The 22,023-nt window shown below is 38.3% G+C and overlaps 2 protein-coding genes across 5 annotated transcripts; both read right to left on the bottom strand.

Moving 5' to 3' along the window:
• Positions 1-491: 491 nt before the first annotated feature.
• Positions 492-5,900, bottom strand: LOC147337275 (uncharacterized). 2 transcript variants are annotated; one of them, XM_086262242.1, is made up of 5 exons: positions 5,763-5,900; positions 4,475-5,097; positions 4,187-4,308; positions 3,079-3,158; positions 492-2,747 (listed from the first exon to the last, which is right to left on the bottom strand). In XM_086262242.1, exons 2-5 carry the CDS (start codon positions 5,060-5,062, stop codon positions 2,416-2,418), a joined length of 1,122 nt encoding a protein of 373 aa, XP_086118368.1. In that variant the 5' UTR covers positions 5,063-5,097; positions 5,763-5,900; the 3' UTR covers positions 492-2,415. The 2 variants fall into 2 exon arrangements, with proteins under 2 accessions (XP_086118368.1, XP_086118375.1); XM_086262249.1 differs by having other exon boundaries at positions 3,103-3,158.
• Positions 5,901-7,402: 1,502 nt separating this feature from the next.
• Positions 7,403-15,514, bottom strand: yif1a (Yip1 interacting factor homolog A (S. cerevisiae)). Of its 3 annotated transcripts, none has more exons than XM_086302999.1 (9): positions 15,280-15,514; positions 14,849-14,900; positions 12,454-12,698; positions 11,379-11,483; positions 9,895-9,973; positions 9,738-9,795; positions 9,494-9,649; positions 9,251-9,344; positions 7,403-8,070 (listed from the first exon to the last, which is right to left on the bottom strand). In XM_086302999.1, exons 2-9 carry the CDS (start codon positions 14,877-14,879, stop codon positions 7,912-7,914), a joined length of 927 nt encoding a protein of 308 aa, XP_086159125.1. In that variant the 5' UTR covers positions 14,880-14,900; positions 15,280-15,514; the 3' UTR covers positions 7,403-7,911. The 3 variants fall into 3 exon arrangements, with proteins under 3 accessions (XP_086159125.1, XP_086159115.1, XP_086159133.1); XM_086302989.1 differs by having other exon boundaries at positions 15,276-15,513; XM_086303007.1 differs by lacking the exon at positions 15,280-15,514 and adding an exon at positions 15,066-15,138.
• Between the last annotated feature and the right edge of the window lie 6,509 nt (positions 15,515-22,023).

The raw sequence follows: 22,023 nt of genomic DNA, 5'->3' as shown, positions 1-22,023 counted from the left end.
CATTTGTATTCACTGGGCTCTTTTATTTTAATTCTCCTGTTTATTCTATTTATGGATTTTTCTAGCTATTAACCCATAGCCCATTTGGGCTTTAAAATATGGACTACTGGACCCTTTATGTTATAATTTTCAGTTAAAAACAAATATTGAACTTTTAAAAAATTCGATTTGTACAGTTCAGGCATCAAAAGTGTTTCAGTCGTGGATCCTTGGTGCATCTCACCAATACCCGAAGTAGACAATTTAATAAATGATAGCATACTTCATTACTAAATACTTACTCAGTTTCCGATAAAACGTAATTTATATCAATTTAAGAAAATTTTGAAATCTAACTTTTCAAGAGTCGCACGTTTTCGTCAGTAATTTCTGTATTTATTTTAAAATCTTTGCTCAAAATACAATCTTTTATATAATAATTCAAGCTATTACAAAGGCAATAGTGGTAGTATTAGTGTTTTCTCAGAAAAAAAAACAGATGGCATGTAATGGACTGAAAGTCAAGGATAAACGTAGTTTTTAAAAATAAAGGAACCTTTCATTTGTCCTCTTCTGGTAAATTGGGTAACATGGTTGCATTAGTTACAATGACACATTCAATCTAATCAGAAAAGTCAAGAAAAATGCAAAAATGTCAAAGAGAAGTGACCTTTGGTCTACCCATGATGTTCATGCCACTTCCTCTTTGCCATGCCGGCTCACTGTTTTATCTCTTCCCCTTCCAGGCTACATAAGTTCCGGTCACAGGGTGGGACATAACTTGCAGTTCATAATTACTGATCTTTAAAATATGTTGATCTTAAAGAAATCAGCAAAATAATTATAAGTGTAAACAAAATATTGAAACAATTATATACGAAAAGTAATTTGGTTATCAAGAAGTTGGGCCAAAAGATAAATGTCCTTTTTTGAGGTGCTGAAATAATATTTTGGAACCACTTTTTCAACAACTGGGTCTGCATTTTGTCTCAGGTGCACACAACAAATGTATGTTTAGTATTTTGTGCATGGACTATTTTCAAATTCATGGCTGGAAAAGAAAATGTCCCATAATTGTAGAATAGCTCTTAAGCTGTTTTGGGGCAAGTGCCTCATGTTTAGGCGTTAGCCCACAGAGCTACATGCCCACCACTCACATGTAGGGGTCCAGTGCGGTACACAGAGGCACTGGTGCACATATTAAAACTGTGAATACACTGGCTGCACAAAATGTTTTATTTGTCCTGTACAAATCTATTCTGAATTTCTTGAATCATAACTTTGACATTATCATTAATACTAAAGACTTATTTTAACCAAGTCAAACTAAACCAAACCAAGCAAACTCACTGAAGCGGAAAACAAACATTAAAAATAAAAATAAAAACAAAACTATAACAACCAATGCACAGCTCAGAAGAAGGGCATCACATATTTTATTTATTAGATTATAAAACCCAAAGATGTTGTAAATACATACAATTTATGAAGAGAATTTCAGTGTAACCGACATGTAAAGTGGTTAAAATGGCAGTGAGTCAATCAAACCTTTCCTGATTGAAGACATTGTGCAAATAAAATAAACTCAAGCAAAGATAATCTTGAAAATAATGGACATTAAAAACCATTAGAAATAAAATTCGAAGTACTTATTATAACGGAGGGGTGAGGTGGGGGCACTCATAAAAAGCCAGGCTATTGCCGGGTTGCCAAGGTAATGTATCTATGAAGCGCCTTGAGGCGACTTTTGTTGTGATTTGGGGCTATATAAATAAAATTGAATTAAATTGAATTGAATTGAATAGAAGTGCTTCCCTGTACTTCTTAAGTACAATCTAAAATCACAGCTACATTATAAATTATTTTTATCTATTGTCTTCAACTATCAAAGCAACAGTGTTGCTGAAAACAACAAAGACTGTCAACTACAGTTTACTTTGAATGTCCTACAGAAACTTTCTTAGAAAGAAAAGATGGTCACTGCTTAGAACAACTGAAAGAGGGTAACACATACTCATATTTTACTGGTAACGATGTGGAAGTGAGTCAATGTGCTGTTCGCTGTACATTAAACGTGAAGATTTCAACAGCGTGTTAGTCACACCTGAACTTGGGAAACCTCTCAGTCGAGAAGCAGCACTCTGTATTGAGCTCGAAGCACTCCTTCCACCCCTGAGAACGATGTTAACATGTTAAAAAATCACTGTGGAGTCACTTCATTTTTAATACTTTTGTCTCAGTTCTACACCCTGAAGGCTCTGTTCAGGCTGGATGGGATGCTATGGTGATATATTCAGCTTGTGTACTGGAAGCCTGAAATTATGTGGAACGATACTCCATCAGTTAATTCGATCTATACTGTAATATCACTACAGGGCAGTAAACAGGCTATAGGGCAGTGTTGTCATCCCAGGACGGTTTCTTTGAGGATCTGAACTAATATCCACCGCCTGCGAGGTCCAGCAGTGACCCGGCGGCCTCCTGGGCCTCGGCATCAAGCTGCAGGATCTCCACAGTCTCCAGGTCGAGCTCAGTGTCGTCCGGCAGCACAAGGTACTGGTACTGCTGAGACTCGTAATAGTGCAGCTCGATGTAGCCGCTGTCAGACAGGGGGTCCTTCTCCATGTCTTCGCACACCTCCTCCTGCTGGTATTCCACAGACTCCATGGTGACGAGCTCCTCGTGATCCGGGGTCAGAAGGCACAGCGGGTTTTCGGCTAAAATCGGACTGTCGGCGGTAGACAGGAGGAGGGAGTGAGAAAGAGGATCTGCATGAGAAAGACAACATTAACATTAATAACCCATCGTCCTGCAGCTTGGCCGAACAACCACTTGCGGGATTCTTTAGCGAGGACGTGGGCCCGTATGGCAAAGAGGCTCGGAAATAAAACGGAGGGGTGGGGTGGGGGCACTCATAAAAAGCCAGGCTATTGCTGGGTTGCCAAGGTAATGGAAGGCAGTTTCCATGAGAACAGAACACAAACACAGGAACAATGATGCATGCTGGGAAAGCTGCAAAGCTACAGACAAGCTGCAGGTGATAAAAGTGTCACACAGGGCTGTTACTCTGCAGATAAAACGACTGAAACAATTTCATACCGGGTCCAGTATGTAGGTCCTGACCTGATATTTCCATCGAATCACACGCAGCAGGCATCTTGTAGCTTTCTCCCTCCAACCTGCGCACAACACACATCACAGCAAGAGAGCCATTAAAATGTAAAATTATTTAGAAACACTCCTCCACTAGACGCATATTAGATTTTACTGATGTGGTGGTTAAGGAGAGAAATATACTGTGTTAAAAGAAAAATAGCATGTACGACGACAGCTGTAGATGATATTTCATCTTACTTCTGCAATATATCAGTTAATATGTTTGCCAATTTTTAAAAAAAAAGGCAAAAGATAGTGAAGGAATACCCAAATATTTAGTTTAATAAAGTCAGCGTTTTGCATCACCTTCAGTTCCAGTCAGAGGAGACTCCAGTGCAATGATTCATTTACAGGTGCAAAAAGACTGCATCAGCAATGACATGGAGACCAGAGGAGTTGAGAAAGGTTTAACCTGGGACCATTGTCACTCGAAGTCACTGAATGTCATGACTTCTCTGAAAACCACATTGCTGCGAGTCACTTCCTGTGTGGAAGCCCCTTAATGTTTCACCAGCACCGTGTTAAAAACTCATTAGAAAGGCAGCAAATCCTTAAGAGAGGTCGATGCCTGTAAATGTTTGCATATTTTTCTTTTTAAAATTAAAGATCCTTTACACATCAACTACCGTATCATGCAAAAATATTGAGCCACCCTCAAATTGTTATTTTGCTTCCATGTAGCCGAATTTACTTTAATTTTTAAAATTAGTCTTGTCCAATAGTTCTCGCAGCTCTCTGAACGTCTTTCAAAGTTTTTCTTTGGACACTGGCTGCCTTTTCAGTCACTCACACTCCAGGTTTTGTACCTGACCATTTTCAGAAGAATTTTTACGTTGACCTATGAATCATTCAAGCCTTAAAAAGTACCCATATTTCCATGTATGTCTGCACATATTTCAATATATCTCTGTCTGTATTTCCCCATTTTCAGAGTAAAATATAAAGAAAAGAAATGTGACTCATTTCTTGTTGAACACTTTGGATTTTCTGGCCGTTCCTCAGTATGGGGCACTAAAGCTAATTTTTACAAATCCATATTGCAGATACTCACAGTGCAGGCTTGTGTAACAGGTTGCTGTTATTGCTGTGATAACTGTGGGTCTTCCTGAGCACTTCTAGGAGCGCTGGCCGGTACTCTGGACACACACACCACAGTGATCCCTTCCCCACTGACTGCAACAAAGAAACAAATCCATGTAACAGATGTTAGTCTTCAAAAACCCTGCACGAGTCATTTTTGGGAGTTGTAACCAATGTTTTGAATTCAGACCATCTGGATTCAATGAAGAGTTCACTTAGATCAATGAGTTTGGTGCTGCTCTGTTATTTAAGCACTCACCTGGCTCTTGTCCCTCTGAATGCGTCTGAAGCTCTTGCTCAGAGACAGATTGTGTCTGACAGAGTTCCTCCAGCCACCCGTTGCCGTCCTGTAGTAGGGGAAATTGTTCACAATCCATTCGTAGATGTCCTTCACTGGAAGCCTCTTTTGTGGCGAATCTTCTATTGCCATGAAAATCAGACTGCTAAAGGAGTACGGCGGCTTGGACGAAGCAGCGGGAAGAAGCTGGGAAGCCACGGAGGGCTCCTGCTGAGGCAGCAGTGTCATTTTGGTGAGGGGCTGCAGTGGCAGCAGATCCCCTCTTTGATGAAGCCAGTTGAGACAGGTGAGGTCATCTTGGTCAGCTAGGCTTTGTCCTTCGAGGCAATGAGACACTGTAAAGTGTGAAAGAGGGGAGCAGGAGTGAACAGACTCTGCTGTTGCTGGGGAAAATGAGGCTGGGGATGGCGGGAAAGAGATAGGCGAAAGTGGCAGTGAAATGCGACCATTTGAGGAGGTATGCTGGGGTGAGGAGGACAACGGCAGAGGCCCTCTGATAGTGGCGGGAGAGGGGCACGAGAGTGGCAGTGTATGAGAGCTGTTTTCCATCTCACTCTCAGGGCGAAGCTTCCAGGGTCATGCAGCTGAAAGATGAGGTTGAAATGAATCAGAGAGAGGAGAGATGAAGTCATCAAGATACAAATTGCTTCCAGGACAGGCAGGAACAGCAAGGACTGTACCTGTATTTATGAGTTGTTGTTTATTCTTTTCAGGTATAATATACCTGACTTTAACTGCTACCTCTTCATAGATGAAAATAAAAGCCAAACATACTAGATCACCACACACACAAACAAAAATATTGAAAATGCTGGAAAATAAGAGCTCCATAGCAGGTAAATGTTTGCCACCCGTTCCCCTCTGATGAGCATCCACTAAACGTCCAAAGTCCACTCCTACTGCTCCAGTTTAATAAAGGCAAACGAAGTCAGAGAACAAGTGCAGGTCCCAGAGAAAGTTACTGCTCATCGTAATCTACTGATCATGACCAGGATTATTAAACATTTAAAAAAACAAAACAAAACGAAGGCCAATAATACACGTATAGCATGTCTAATCTACTCTTATAAGGCTCCGGAGGTTTCTATGTGAAGCCACATGGTTCTACAAAGCAGTTCAGCGGGGAAATGGCGGAACAATATAAAGTTTCATTTAGCTATTGTAGAAAGCCGCCTTTCCCCCCTCACAGGTGACCCGCTCGGCGCTGTTAGCTAGTCTTTCAAACGTATAATATAAACTGGTTACTCACCAAATCACCAAAGCAGGGACTATGGTGGGAATTGCCTCCTCTTAAATGTCGATGTCGTTAAAAAAAAAGTTAAAGGTGAAATCCTGATGTTCAGAAGTAGACTTTCATTCGGACACCTTTCACTCCGCTCTCTGTGGCGGTCCGTGGTTTCCATGGACACCATAAGGACGCTGTGCAGGGTGCGCGTATCCGGGCGCGTTCCCACAACATTTGGTCTGACACCAGCCACAGGCGGCAGACAAGGGATATTAAACATACGGTCCTGGGGCTAGAAACGGCTCGCCAAAGTGTTCAGTCCGGCCCACAGGATGGCTTTGAAACACGTGAAAATTACAGAGCAGAAGGACATACATTTTAAACTCCTGACTGTATTTTGCGGCTACAGATGAGTCATATAATAAGAGTCTGAACATCAGGAGCCAAGAGTCTGAAAAGTGGTTGTTTTACAGGTCTCTTACTGACAAAACCATCCCTTATAGCCTACCATACTACACCAATATATAACACATTAAACAGGAAATCCATCCATCCATTCGCTTCCGCTTATCAGGGTCCCAGGGGGCGCTGGAGCCCATCCCAGCTGTCTTAGGGTGAGAGGCGGGGTACACTGGTTCTTTTTTATTATTCATTTGTAGAAATCATTCTAGCTTTATGTTTTATTGACTGGTATTTTTCATTTTTCATAGTTAATAATTACAAACTCAATAAGATTGTAAACACGGGCTGTAAGATTGGATGTTAGCAACTTTGGGAGTCATGAGTACTGAAAAACAGATGAGACATCCTCAGAGATCCATCACAGCCTGTTCATGGTGGATTCACTTTACTACCATTAGCATGGAAGTACACGGTCCAACCTCTGCCAACATCTTGTGGCCAGGGGACTTGTAGTATAACTGTAAAACAAATCCAGGTGAGAGTATATGATGTAGTGTGATATGGGTGTCACTTACACATCGTCGTTTGCTTTTTGGTGATGTTACAGCAGAACTTTCTTGCCATTTATGTCTTTATTATTGGTAACTGTGAGGTCTCTACTGTTGTGATTACATTTGATAAAAGGCACAAATGGAATTTCCAAAAGGACAAATAAATCTGAATCTAATGCCAACAATTACATTATATTACACTACTTGTCTCCATGTTCTGCACGGGCAGAATAACAGTGCTCTGGAATTTTAACATACTGAGGATATCTCAGGAATTTGTGGTTCAAACAACATTAGTTAGGTTTACTGTTATATAACATGCTAAATCTTGTGTAATTATTCATTTATGCATTAATGTCTTAGCAGCAATTTTCCAAATGCAGGTTTGGATGTTTTGAATCTGCAAATGTCAACCAAACACCCGGTTTAAGGTAAAACTAACTGCTGTACGGTTCAATTAGCACTAAATGGAAAGAGAAGGCAATTTCCTTCAGCTGCTCACTTCTTTACTGAGTGGACGCCACCGCAGCTGATACAAAATACTTGAGTACAATTCAAGTAACACCATTATAGTCAAGTGCATAATTGAGTTAATGAAGGTTAATTTAACCTCTAGTAAAATTAATGAATTCTAAATGTAGGCTATTACACCTTACATTGCCATTTATACTGTTAAGACCTGAAGCAAAAAGCAAAAAGAAGCAGTCTGAATTCAGTACACAAAGCTAAATATATTTATTTTTTCTAGAAAAATCCAAACATTGTCGTGCTTTGTCAAATGTAGATAAATAAAATAGAGGATTCAGAAGAAAGGGAGATAATGCAGCAGCATTACCGTTGAAACAAAATATGTTACTGGAATCATGTGTGCAACGTCAATACTGAAAAGCATGTTGCGAGCCTTCATACAAAAGTAGATCTGAACCATATCGGTTCTGATCAAGCAAATCTCTCAGTGAAAGCCCTTTTGTTCAAGGTTAGGTGGCAAAAAATAAGCGTCTGTCAGAGTTCTGTACAGTTACGGTGGATGAGACAATTTCCGTTTCACACTTTCTTGTTAAATCAACAACAAGCTCAGTGCACGCTGCACTCAACACCATCTATGTATGCTTTGAGTTTAATGACAAAAGAGCGTATAAAGGCAGGTATACAAACACTCACAACCACATTTTTTTTGGGGTCCACTACTCCTGGACTATAGGCTATTGAACACCTCACAGTCACCTGACCAAGTGAGAGGTTAACCAGTAAATAATGATTGGTTGAAAGAGCGCAGATGCAACAGTGATATAAAGACGGAGCTGAGGTTTGGCATTCGATCCCATTCCCATAGAGTCCGAGGACAGCGAGGGGAGGATCTTCATTTTCAGAGAGCGAACCTGTGGAAGAAGGAAAATCTTTAGAAGTACATAGATTGAAAGCAGATTCAGTCTGTGTCTAACAGCACGTCAAAGACAATACTTACCAATGTGTGATAGCAGCTTTAACCTTTATGCAAACTGATAGTATCTTTAATGAGTTTCTGCTGACTAATTCTCTGCATCAGCTGTTCCCATACTTTAAGTTTTTGCTACTACTATTACTCATTCAACTTTTGACATGAGTAGGGAATGACATGCAGCAAAAGGTCCCGGATTAGACTTGAAGGCGGCCTGCTGTATTGAGCCTTGCAGCATGCAGTCACCTGCTCAACTCAATAAGGCTAAACTGGCACCAGCTATTATTAATTCAAATATCAATACAGACCCAGAGCTTTAAAATCAGTGTGCCACTAAAGTAAACACCCCATCACATGGTAAACTGGAAAAACAACAAATATCTGAAAAATGTATGGATGTGTACGCATTCTGCATGAATGTAAATGTTGGTTACTAATCTGCTTTTTCTTGCCTTTTTTGGGTATTGTTTCTTTTTTTCCATTAATTGTAGTTTTAGTGAGTTAAATGATAAAAACATAACTTTGAAAATATTTTTTAAAAGGGGCATGATTCGTTACCATTTATCATTCTCTTTTTAAAAGTGTGAGAAAAAGAAGCTACTCCTTCTACATAGCTGGTTTCTTATTCACAGCGGTCACCATAGCGGGTAAGCACTGCATGTTTAATTTGGCAGTTTTTATGCCGGATGCCCTTCCTGATGCAACCCAATGGGATTTTTGTCTCCTCCTGGGATTGAACCGGGGCTCTTCTGCTTGTTAGGCAGTCCGCCTGGAATTTTATTCAGCCCACTGCACGGCTTTGCAAAAAGAGAAAACGGCAGGGGAGCGCACAAAATTTGAACTTTGTACTGTCTTTTGTGCCTAAGTATCGGTGAAGTAAGAGACAATTAAATAACACAGGAAAAAGGAACAAGAAATAAAATAAGGGCATTTTTTTTCTTTAAAAAAAAAAAAAAGATTATCAGACAATAGATGTAGCAGTGTGACTCACTTTACAGTCTGGGCCAGGAAATCAATTAAACACAACTCATTTAGACTGACGAAATGTAAATACTCCAGTGCATCAAACTTATAAACTTTAGATTTGAAGAATGCCGTCAATACAGACTGAAAATACTCACAATGAAGAACATGAGCGCAAAGGAGGACCAGGCAAGCGCCACAAAATAGCCATCACTGCCAAACAGCAAGCCACACAACACTGTGAAGATCATCCTGGACGAAGACATAAACAGACACATTCCCTCAGTAAATTCAGCATGATTTATTTAAAAACAATACATGACTGGAAGAAGCTTTCGCAAATAATTTCTAAATAATAAAGAATCATTTTGCAAATATATGTGCATCTGTGATTTATTTACCCAACATATTTGTATCCACTGTAGGCGATGAGATCAAAGGTGGAGAGGTCGGTGTGTACTGTCAGCAGATATAAACTCAGCAACATCACCAAGACCTCGATGATGACCCACACGAGGGCAGTGCTGGCACACAGGCCGAGGACCTCTGGACTGAACCTGCACACAAAGTCAACATTTGGCTTATCTCACATACACCGATTCTCTGTGAGTCATAAAACAAATGAGTGGAAGAAAGATTAGTCACCTTTTTTGAATGCCAAGAGCCATTCCAGCAAGTAAAATGTAGGTGATAAAAGCCATCGCTAAAAGATTTGAATAACAAAAAAACAAACACTTAATATGTTACACAAACATCCCAAAACATTATGCCTGGAATGATTTTGTGTGTACATGAAACTGACTTGGTATGTAAAGGTCTGATGCATTCACATCCTGTCTTGGAGTCAGTGGAGTGTCGCGATGATAACGAACTTCCCAATCCTGCCAAGAAACACAAATACAAAACACAAATACGACATGAATCACCCCCAGAGAAGAAAAAAAATTTAGGTCCAAGTCAGCTTGTTTTAATTACAAGGAAAGCAGAGCACTGCAGCTTTTTAAAATTGACAATCGAGCAGTAGTAGGCCAGTTTTAGCTCAGCATTTGCAGCAGCAGGATGATGTCCAAAGTGAACTTTAATCCACTGTTAACCACAGACATTAAAAAGTAGAGACAATACACTCAAAGACTCCTGAATGGAAATTTTTATGGGAATGCCTTAACCTCAAAAGCCAAATCTTTTGGTTTATAACAGCCAAATTGAGACACCTTTGTGTTGTTGCAGTGAAACACCTCCCCAAAAGGTTCTAACTGTGCAAGAGACTTCTATTCTTTATCATAGTAAAGACTTCTAATCTACTGATTTATGCACATGAATAGCGTTTTCCCACCCTTGCATTTGTGCTCTTAAATACCTTTTTCATCTGTCCAGTTTCACATGTACTGACTCCTGCCCATATTTGCATTGGATGGACTGATGGAGTGCATCATTTTGCCTCTCTAAACAAAAAGTTCATTTCCAGCAATAGACATGATGGCATTTTATGTTTCCTTAGGATTATTTTTAGCACATTCTTAATTCAAAATGACGATTTATGTTTAGGATTATAAACGATTCAATTAGGTTTGTTCATGGACAACAACTTGGTTAGGTTCATAAAAAGCTCTGGGTTCAAATACAGTGGTTGCCATATCTTTTAAAACTTTTTGTGGTTGTCAGGGTGACACATAAAAGCTGATATACGTATTGAAGACACAAGCTTCTTACCAAAATATAGCAATTTCAATTCATGTTGACCATTGTGAAAAACAAACAGATGTGTGTCTGTGAACACAAACAAATGGAATTGCCAGTCTGTGTACATATGTTTTTAGAGGGTACTCTATATGGAATAACCTGAAAATGAGCTACAGTTCTTGTGTCTCGGGTGTTGGATGTTTGTGAGACTCAAAGCAGTGGTGTCCCATTTTGTCCCTATTGTTGATTTTGAGCAGCTTATAATCACTACATAGCAGTTAACTGTAAATACAATGTGATCCTGGTCTTTTAAGGAACATCTGCATCCTGCATAGGCTGCATATTATCAAGGCACATATTGTTTGGAGTGGTGTCACATTTACAATCTGAGTAAGTTACACTGTGCAGGAACTGAATGAGCTCAGTGTGTCTTTATACCCAAACAAGTAGTCAGAGCATAATAATGTTCAAAAATGAAGCTGCAGAAGTGATAAAGTGTCTGATGTGTGTTTCAAAACATATCAGAGAAAATTATCATGCAGTCTTAAGTTTGATAAATGTCATGTAGTCTCCCTTATGTTGACTCTGAGAAGGCTCAGAGCTTACCTGATGTGTATAAGGGAACATGAGGATCATAAGTTTCTTCAGTACATATCTGGTGTCGACAGCAAAGAAGTATTTCAGCTTGTTCACAGACATGAATCTGCTGATCTGAAAGCCAGAGGAAATGCAAATATTAACAAAAACAGACATGAAAGGCTGCCAAAACTAATAAATACAGTGGAGTCATAATCATTTTTACAAGAGGTTGTTCCTTTTCTCAGCATTATGCATCATTCTGGCATGTTGTGCATTAAAGCTGCCAAACCAGTAAAACAACATCTTCATTATTGATATGCTGCATGTTTTTAAATTGCTCTTTCCCCCCAAATTGTTAAGACAATCATCAACTCTTATTTAATATTAAAAAGCAGAGCAGAAAATAGTGTAGTTGATGGAAAACATGTCATTTAAAATGGCAACCCCAACACATTACAGTTTCAACCGTGAAATGGCTTTGGATATGACTAACACCAGAATGTTTCAGAGTACAGGAGAGTAGCTGGAAAGCAGGACACATTACCCCTGTGTCAACAAAAATAACTCATCTCTGTGCTCGTGTGGGTTGGTGGGAAATACATTATGAACTTATGAACAACAGCAGGGACACTTTAGGGAACAAATAAACAAAACAGAACAAAAATAACCATCTACACAGGAGAGTGCATTAGTTCTGTCCCTGCTGAAAACAAAAGTGCTGTATTTAAGATACTCTAGTCCTACTTAGAACCAATATCCTAAAAGATCCCAGACGTTGGGAGGTTACTGTGTTATAGATGCCAAAACACTGAACACAACCTATACCAGAAGAGCTTAAATAAAGTACAGTAATTGAATAAAATTAAATAAAATATGGCAAAACAAATAACTCAGCAGAGGTACAAAAGACAGAAGATCAAATTAATAAATAGCAAAAAAATAAAAACTACAGAGAAAAATGTGTGGCAGCTTTAAAGCTGGACCATTTACCAGTCCAGATCTTGATCTTAATTACGAGTCCCTTGGTTAGCACCCTATCTTCCATTCAGTCACATTTGGTGCTACGTATCAAGTCTCAAACGGCCCCAAATAGGAGACTCACCTCTTTGTTTACCATATCCTTCCCCTGGTTGGCTAAGGAGGAGCCGTACATCATCGCAGCATTGGCCATAGGGTCAGCAAAGAGGTTGTTCATCCCACCACCTCCTTGCATGTCATTTGAGGGTCCTCCCATATTGTACCCAGAAGTGTAATACCCCTGACTGTTCATTGCAGGAGCTGCTGAGCTAGTGTCTTCAAACAGGACGGAGTCACCTGCGGTGGGGGCTGCACGAGCTCTCGGCTTAGCTGTGGAAAAATGGACACAGGAGGGTAAACGGAGAGTATGACAACATTAATATTTAACTGACTGAAACATTCAGGCATGCCACTTATTAACCACTGACAGTGAAATCCACTATAATATGTTAATGAGATCACAATTTAGTACTTCTCAAAGCAAGAGAGGCATTTTAGTGGAGGGCAAGATAACACGTGATTAAATAATAAGAAAAGATATCCTTTCCTCATTTAAAAAAAAGAGGATTGTTTTACAACAGCCAAAACATTAAAACACAACCTATAAGAAAATAGCTTAAAATAAGAAGGGCTTAATAAAATAAAAAGTGGCAAAAAACAGCCCAATAAGATAAAAATTAGAGTCAAATTTAATAGAAAGAATGGAAATGAAATACAGTAAAAGAGTATCTAAATATAACAAGGAGCTTAATAAGCGAAAATCTATAAAAAAAAAATACAAGTGCCTGTTTAAAATATTAATATTAATTTCCCAGTGACCCTCAAAGTCCTCCAATATTTACACCTAGTTAGTAGTAAAGTACACAAGAGGAATTGGGAACATCTTTTCCCTAAGCAACATTAAAGAACAAGCCAAAAGCACTTCTGGGCATGACACCTTTAGTTGTTTTTTTATTTTTTGCTTTGTGTTAAACTCCACTAGTATCCAACCTAGATCCACAACCTCATTAGACATTTTCACACAATCCAAAAAATGTCCTTTCTGTATATTGTTAAGATCCTCTGCTCTTTTTCAGAAGGAAGTGTTTTTCTAAGTAGTAATTAACTTCCCACAACAAATGACGCACTTAGGCTGAGGCCCATTGACATGCCTGAAGCCTGACAGGTAGAGACAGGTAAGTCTTTCAGTAATTTTCAATGTCTTGAGTTGGTTTTGTGTGGTTATGCCCACACAACAAATTGATCCTTTTTGCTTTACCCGACATTTGACGTACACTAATAAACATAAATGTCCTTCATTACTTTTTCTGCAGCTCCAGTAATAATGATTTGTTGATGCAAATCTCCTGAGATACAGCAGGATTGCTTCAAGTCCCACCAGTGTTCCTCATCATTTTTCAATAGAAAATCCCACCTACAGCAATTTCCTGTTTTGGGTTTAATTTGCCTTGCATGATACTCTTACGTCAAAGCAATTATACCAGCCATTTTGTTAGGTACATCTGTTCAACTGCTCGTTAACTGAAATATTTAATCAGTTTATCAAGTAGCAGAAACTAAGAACATTTAGGCAGGTACACATGGTCAAGAAAACCTGTTAAAGTTCAAATTAGCAGAAGAATGAGGAAGAAGGGGGATTTAAGTGACTTTGACCATGTCATGGCTGTTTGTGTCAGTTGGGCTCATCTGGCTATTTCAGAAGCTGCTTATGTCTAGGGTTGACAAAGAATGGTCTGAAAAAAGGGTAAATATCCAGTTAGCAGCAATTGTCTGGGTGAAATTGCTTTGTTGATGTCAGACATGACTGGCCGAATGGCTTCATGCTGAAAGGAAGGCAACAGTAACTCAAAACACCACTTACCAAGATAAACAACCCTCCATCTATAGGTGCACAATAAGATGTGCTATTCTCATGGTAGTATCTGAATATAGTGTAAATAAAATGAACCATGGCTCCATCCTATATTGTATTAATGGTTCATGCTGGTGGTGATGATATTTTCTGAGTACACTTTGGGCTCCTTGGTGCCAACTCAACATTGTTTAAAGTAAGCATTGTTCCTGACCATAGCCATCTTTTTACAAACAGAGTGTCCTGGACGTGCACTCAACAAATCTGCACTAACTGTGTGGTGATATCATATCAACATGGAGAAAACTCTGTGAGGACCATTTCCAGCACCTTGTTTAATCTGTGCCACGCAGAATTGAGCCAGTTCAGCCAGCAAACTGCACTAGCAAAGCAGACCTAAAAAAACAGTGGCTGGTGAGTGTATACGGTAATCGTATGTAGCACTATGCGATCATATAACAGTTATAACCTACATCAAGACACGTAAGTGTACCAAATAAACTGGCATGTTTGATTACGTGACAGCAACCAGCTGAGTTTGGTGAACCCTGTGTGACCAGAAAAAAACAGGAAGTGAGGATATTTGAGAAAATTTTGCAAATACAACAATACATGGTGATTCACTTACTTTCTCGGTACCCATGATGTGGCAAGTCCATTGTAACACTCGCTGACGTTAGCTTGAAATAAAGACAATGACACGTTAGCAACAGTTCTGCTTACTTAGCATTAAATCTCTGTGCATTACGCTAACGTTAATGCTGACATTGGGTTAACACCCTAAATGTTACAAGGGACTAGCGTTTCTCTAACACCTGCTAGGTACGCTGCTAACACATACTTACTGTTGCTTCCACTTAATGTTAACCAGCTGCTACCTAGCCAAACTAGCTAAGTTAACATCATCCTCTTTTTAGCTCAAACTAGGCAGAACAAGGGAGCCGATATAAGAAGCTCTAGCAGTAGCGTTAAACATGTCCAAATAGTCTGTCTGGTCTGGGGAAAAATATATTGTTTCAATTTTTAAAGAAAATTGTGAGGATAAGAGCACTTACCTACACAGCTAACGTTGGTAGCTAGCTACGTGGCTATCAGAGACTGTAGATCCCACCCATCCACTGCGGTTGGTGGACCTCAGTGTGCCTGCGTGGCAGAAACGGTGTAAGTACAAGGCAGAGTACACAACACAGCACACAGTTCATAATAGGAGTAGTTGAGTGTTTCTTTTCCTTATGTTGAGTTACTTTCAGGAAGCAACAACTTAAAAATCGGAATAATGCAAAATAGCTAGCAAACGGAACGTGCAGTGGAGTAAAAAGTACAATACTGTGCAAAAGTCTTGAGCCATCCGTCTTTACACACACACACACACAGTGTTGTTCAAGTTACTTGAAAAAAGTAAATAGTTACTAATTACCGATTGCTTCTCCAAAAAGTAATCCCGTTACTGATTACTAATTTTCAAAGGTAATTAGTTTCTTAGTTACTTTTTAAAAACATGATACACAAGCTGAATACGTAATAAAGCAGTAGACCTTTCAGCCCAATTCTATTTTTATGCATAATCCATCATATAAAATTGAATCAAATGGAAAGCCTCTTTTTGTTTTATTAGTTTTAACCTTTTAATTTTGAACACATTAAGCAAAAAATAGATTATATGCAACTGTCTTTGTCTTGAAAATTTTTTTTAACATTTAAACCTATTTTCTGCATGTTTTGTGTTTACACTCGCTCTTTCAAATAGATGCAAGCAAAACACAGCAAAATAAATAAATACAATCATAGATGCAGCGGCACTAAGTCCTGTCGCTCTTAAATCTATTTTGACCCCTTTAACTTTTTATGGAATCAAACTCAAAGTAATGTAAGTATGTCCACACTTTAACCGCTGCATGGTCGTACTCTCTCCCGCACTCCATATCATCTATTGTTTATCTACACACGTCTGTTGCTACCACTGACGTTGCACGCGCTTACGTCATTGTCACGAGGCCCTCTCATCGCGACGGTTTAGTAAGGCAGTAACGCAGCGTGCTTACGGGAAAGTAACAGTAATCTAATGACTTTTTTTTGCAATAGTAATCCCTTACATTACTCGTTACGTGAAAAAAGTAATTGGATTACGTGTTACTGCCCAACTCTGATCTTGAGTCCAGAACCGCTGAACTAAATCTATGAAAATATATTCCAAATATATCACAGTTTGGCAGGCGTAAAACAATTTTTTGCACCAGCAAAGTGATTCCCAAAAAACTATTAGCTGAAAATGTGTCATATCTCTGCATGGTGTGCAGTGCCGTCCTTAAAATAATCTGAGGAAACTGGAGTGGAGGACAAAAGAAGAAGCAAAATAAATAAATAAATAAATATCTAGAGTAGATGAACAGTATCCAAAAGTAATGTCTTTGAGAAATAGAAAATAAAATCCAGCGAAGACCTGATACAGGACCTGAGAGATACATTTTCAGTTGAGTCATCACCAAAGCAAATGGTCTCAGTCAAAGGGTGGCTGTTAGGAGGAAATGAAACAGAGAGAAAAAGCTGAAATATGCCTAATTATACAAGAACTGGACTGAAAATTGGTACGAGCATTTCCTATGGAGTTCTGGATCCAAATCAGAACTCAGCATTATTGAAGCCGTTTGGGATCATCTTGATAGAGAAAAGAACAAAAGTCAACCGATATCTAAAGTAGAGCTTTGAATTTCCTTCAAGAAGCTGCGTTGAAGAATATAGGTTGTCATACAAAATATTGACTTTCAAGCTCATTAGATTTGTACAAACTCTATTTTTGCCTTTTATTCTGTAATTCCATCTATGTTTTTGGTGTTGAAAATAAATCGCTGCACCTATTTTATACTTTCCTAACAAAATATGATAAAATAAGGGGTGACTTAAGACCTTTGCATGATTAAATGGAAATGCAAAGAAAACCACACTCAAAACTACACATGCTGGTACAGGATGAACGAAAGAGACTGGGTAACTAAGGGAGAAACTGTATCACCCACTTTCTATTTGCATTTAATCTCATCACTTTTCCTCTGAAAGCCAAATAAAATTTTTCCATCAAAATATGTGATACTAATGACTTAATGGATTGCCAGCCACCTACACATTTGTATTCATTTGAAGATGTATTCACTTTTGTCCTGCTATCTGTTGAAATAGTGTAATAAACACAATTCAGCATAAATAAACCAAGTAAAGGGTTAACCTAATTCATCAGGGTTTATTAGGCCAGGTATTTTTATGTGTTTAGAAAATGTTGGTTGTATTTGTTTCATCTACGCTTCAGTAAGAGATATGCAAAATAGGTAAAACTATCAAATCCCAATTCATGGAGATATTAAATGCAAATAGCCTGAAATATTTTTTAAATAAATAAATAAACACTAGCCTATATAATGTGTTTAATGTACCCCAGAGCCGCCTTTCCAAGACATATTTGTTATAAACAATTATTTCAATTCAGAATGTTACCAAGCCTGTTATATTCACTGAAGAAGCCACTGACTACTATGACTAAAATGTATGTACAGGTATTTGTTATACTTCATTTCTGATGTGTCAGATGTGGTTGTTTGGTTGTTGGGAATTTTTGGAGCAGTTTCAATAGCATCACTGCTATAAACTGAGTCATTGCTTCATGGCTATTAGTTACTCACTTATTAAGATGATCTCATTAAATGCAAGCCAAACATTTGTTGGGGTTTTTCAAATTGCACTTGGGCTGATATTAAGAAAACTGTGATTCATTGTATTTTAGATTCTTCAAAGTTATTTGTTTTTAACTTTTAGTCTAACAGCTGCTGCTAACAAAATATGTGCGTTACTTTTTCTGTTAGCCTTGCTCCTTTTTTACAACCCACTTTGATCCTAAGTGGGCTGCATCACTAAAACTATCACTTAATAACCTCTTTTCTTTTTCAAAAATAACTCCAAATCATTCATCATCGAGAGGTTTGAACATGAATTATTTGAACCATTTGCTTAAGGACAAAATACAATGTAAAGTCCCAAATTTTAAGCCTTCCTCATCTGCAGTTTTCTCATTTTCTAAAAACACTAAGTGGCCTACTTTAGATCCCTTGGCAGGCCAGAGGTTTGATACCCTTCACCCAAAACTAGGCGCATCAAACTACTTAGTTCCTGGGCAGCATGTAGCCTAATTTGATCCTAAATGGGTTTGATCTCCTAATTGGCTTAAAAAAAAACCCAAATAAACTCCAAATTGTTTGTCTTACTTTTTGTGCAAAAAGGTTTAAGTGTATCATGAATTTCTAATAAACTGTTGAGTCATAGAAAATGGAAAATGAACAGAATGAAATGTCTTCATCTAATCTCAGTTACATGACAGGAACTCTTCTGTCATGTAATCCATTCCTAAGGACATAAAAACAAAAGTACAAAAGCCCTCCTTCTGTTCCAGGGCAGCATAACCGGGTTAAGGAGTTAGATATTTTTCCACTTGGATCAGCTGCACCAACATACTTTTATTTTCACTAACAGATTTTTTTTTTTGCCAGTAGTCCTTAATCTTTTAATAGTTAATTATATTTGCTACATAGCCATCCATTTCATACCGCTTATCAGCTTTCTTACCACTTACTTTGTACTTTAAATATTAATCTTTTGATTTTCTATTTAAAATTTCAGGCTTACAACACAGAAAAAAAGAATATTCCTAACTATTTTCACAGCAAGAAATTTGCATTAGTGTTATATTTATATCCACTCACATCTTTATTTGAGACCTGAGACAGTGGCTGGCACTGTCAATACTGTCCTGGCACACGCATGGCACGATTACGGTAAGATAATCTGCTTCATACTGCGTGATCATAAATTAAATGGGTGTAAAATGCAACATCTTTTAAATCAAATAAATTGAAGTTGCATGACAGTAGCGTTATACTTTGTGAAGCACGTATGTGGGATGTGTGTGTGGGATGTGTGTGTGGGTGGGTGGGTGTGGATATTGTTTTTTTTTTCAGGATGAGTAAATTGAAATGGAATCTACACTTCCCCCCTCTCCCCTCTTGCCCCTAACTTTTAGAGGGGAAAAGTTGAGTAAAACTGAAACCAACAGGTTTCACTCACACTAAGAATAAAAAATGTTACATTAAAGCACTACTTCCATTCTTTACACTGATGTTTATCTATTTCATAAATAAACCAGACTTGTCTTGATAAAATAACAAAAAACAAACAAACAAAACAAACAACTTCCAGCTGATGAATGAAGGTGTAATCAGCCAGAAAAAAGAAGTTCAGACAAGTTGTGGCATGTCCCAGCAGAGTTACTGCAGGTGTGTCATCACTGCATTCCTGAAGCTTTAGTCATGTGATGCTCACCTTTATCCTACTGTCCCATATGACACCATAAACAGTGATTTCTGTCTTTATTATTACAGGGTGTAGTTTCAAAAATCTGAAACATTACGCTCATTGAAATGTGTCATTGAGCAACAGGTATTGAATCTGTAAAATGTCTGGCTGTTTCAGCTTTTGTTCACAGACTGTTGGTAAAATGAAATTTGAATCCAAACTTCAATGTTCAGTGTCTTTCTCTCACTCTTTTCTCTTGGCCACAGAAACACACGCATACTTTTTCTTTTTTCTCCCCAAAACACACCTTTTCAAGTAGACAGCTATCTGTCTTTGTAATTAACCTCGAAAAATACTGATCCTGGAGCAAGCACTGGTAATATGAGAAACTGATGCAACAGTCAGCAGCCGGGAACTCTGTCCCCAGGGACTGCAAGGTCAGCAGCTGCTGGGACATGCTACGTTTACCAGCTCTACACCATGTATTTCTTTTTAAAATCTTTACTAGCTAGAGATAGACATAGACTTTATTTGATCGCACACTGGAGAAGTTCATTTGTGACAGCAGTACAAGGGCCAGGAAGAAAAAGTAAATTAATTGAAAGTGAATTATTTTTTTTCAAATTTGTGCATAAAATGGGGGCTGTAACAGTCTGCTGCTAAAGGAGCTGCTCAGGGCATCCACAGTGCCATGCGATGCAGGGGGAGGGTAACTTGGCTAACGTCCTCCTCTTACTCACCTCCTCTAAGGCATCTAGGAGACTGTCCAGACCCTCTATGCCAGTCTGTTAAGCTGTTTCCTACTATATTATCCTTTTAAGTAAAAAAACAGAAGTTCAAATGTGTGGTGAAGTAAGTAAGCAAGCAGTTTTTTGCCGTTTGACTGACTCATATCCACAAGCATGCATGCACACTGATGTGGTTAGAAAAGTGAGAGTGGCAGCCAAAAAAGTGCCGCCAACTAACCCCATAGGATACATGACACATTTCAAATATATTTATATATAAGATATAAAAATGTGTTTCACTTATCAGAAAATTTATAGCTTACAGTTGTGTGTTATTAAGATGACAGCAGTAGGGTCAAACACAATAATAACATGGACTGAACCACCACTCACAACCACTAGCACTTTATATAGCCTCTGTAGGAATTATATCTCACTTATCTTAACTGCACTACTGTATAGCTCTGTGTAAATAATCATTCTGTACATTCGATAATCTTTAATCCTACAACTGTTTACAACTTGCATAGTTCCCATTTCTGTATAGCTGTATATCCCAGATTCTGTAAAGTTATTTATTTCATATTCTGTATAGTTTTTCATATTTATATCCTGTTCATATCCTGTACATAGCTTGTACTCACTACAGCCTGTACATACTTATAGTTATAGAATATTCACAACATACTTCATACCGTGTACATTATAACATACCATAATAGACCCATTTCTGTAATATACTCACATATCTATATTATTGCTAATATATATTGTAATATATCTATATCACTAAAGCACTTCTGGATGGATGCAAACTGCATTTTGTTGCCCTGTACCTGTGCATGTGCAATGACAATAAAGTTGAATTCTATTCTATTCTATTCTATTCTATTTACCCCTGTTGTGTAAAGGTTTCTGTCATAGAGTTTTTGTTTTGTTGTTGTTAGGGTTATTTTTTAGGTAGCATCCTTAAACTGTTACTGAATATGCTTAAATTATGTTCAAATAACTTCTAGAAACTTGTCTAATCTATCTTCAAGGATATTGAAGGATTTCAGTTGAAAAATGTGCTGTTTGAATCCCCATGAGGTGTAAGAACTCAGTTTATACAAGTGGAAATAGAGTAGTACATAACATATAAAAACAAAAAAAAACATCAACCAAAAAAGTGTAAAATCAAGTTAAATTATCTTAAACAAAAGGAATCTGAGAGATCATTACAGAAAAAATAAAGTGCAAGTATTAATTTACATTGAGTTTAATGATAAAACAGTTTTATTAATCTCCTGTTCCACCACATCCCAAAGGTGCTCTATTGGATTCAGATCTGCTGACTGGGGAAACCATTTGAATACAGTGAACTCATGTTCAGAAGAATAGTTTGTGGTGATTTGAGCTTTGTGACGAGGTGCATTATTCTGCTTGAAGAAGCCATCAGAAGATGAGTACGCTGGTCAGGGATGGGATGGACTTGGTCAGCAACAACACTCACTACTATACTGTGGTGTTTATATGATGTTCAGTTAGAAAATATCACCCACATCATTACACCAGTATCAGTAGCAGCAGGCTGGACTGATTTAATCCACCTATCCATTAGTGTTCTCCTGGTTGTCCATGTCACTGGGTCAGCAGTCTAAGCAGAGATGCCTAGACCTCTCCACAGCCACCTCTAGCTCTTCTGGGGGAACAGTGAGGTGTTCCCAAGCCCATGGGAACATGGAACAAGACATGATTTCCT

Source organism: Aulonocara sp. 'chitande type north' Nkhata Bay, linkage group LG2 (assembly GCF_057382095.1).
Source record: "Aulonocara sp. 'chitande type north' Nkhata Bay isolate Kocher_YH1m ecotype deep benthic linkage group LG2, A_spYH_male_GT1.1, whole genome shotgun sequence".
Lineage (NCBI taxonomy): Eukaryota > Metazoa > Chordata > Actinopteri > Cichliformes > Cichlidae > Aulonocara > Aulonocara sp. 'chitande type north' Nkhata Bay.
This window is presented reverse-complemented; position numbering and strand designations above follow the sequence as displayed.

Excerpts from the sequence above, each read along its gene's own strand:
- LOC147337275 (XM_086262242.1), bottom strand. The coding sequence starts at position 5,062 with ATGGAAAACAGCTCTCATACACTGCCACTCTCGTGCCCCTCTCCCGCC. Across the intron at positions 4,309-4,474 it reads TTCAGAGGGACAAGAGCCAG|TCAGTGGGGAAGGGATCACT; the intron begins GTGAGTGCTTAA and ends TCTTTGTTGCAG. Across the intron at positions 2,748-3,078 it reads GGACCTACATACTGGACCCG|ATCCTCTTTCTCACTCCCTC; the intron begins GTATGAAATTGT and ends TTTCTCATGCAG.
- yif1a (XM_086302999.1), bottom strand. The coding sequence starts at position 14,879 with ATGGACTTGCCACATCATGGGTACCGAGAAA. Across the intron at positions 12,699-14,848 it reads ACATCATGGGTACCGAGAAA|CTAAGCCGAGAGCTCGTGCA; the intron begins GTAAGTGAATCA and ends ATTTTTCCACAG. Across the intron at positions 9,345-9,493 it reads AGTGGATACAAATATGTTGG|GATGATCTTCACAGTGTTGT; the intron begins GTAAATAAATCA and ends GTCTTCGTCCAG.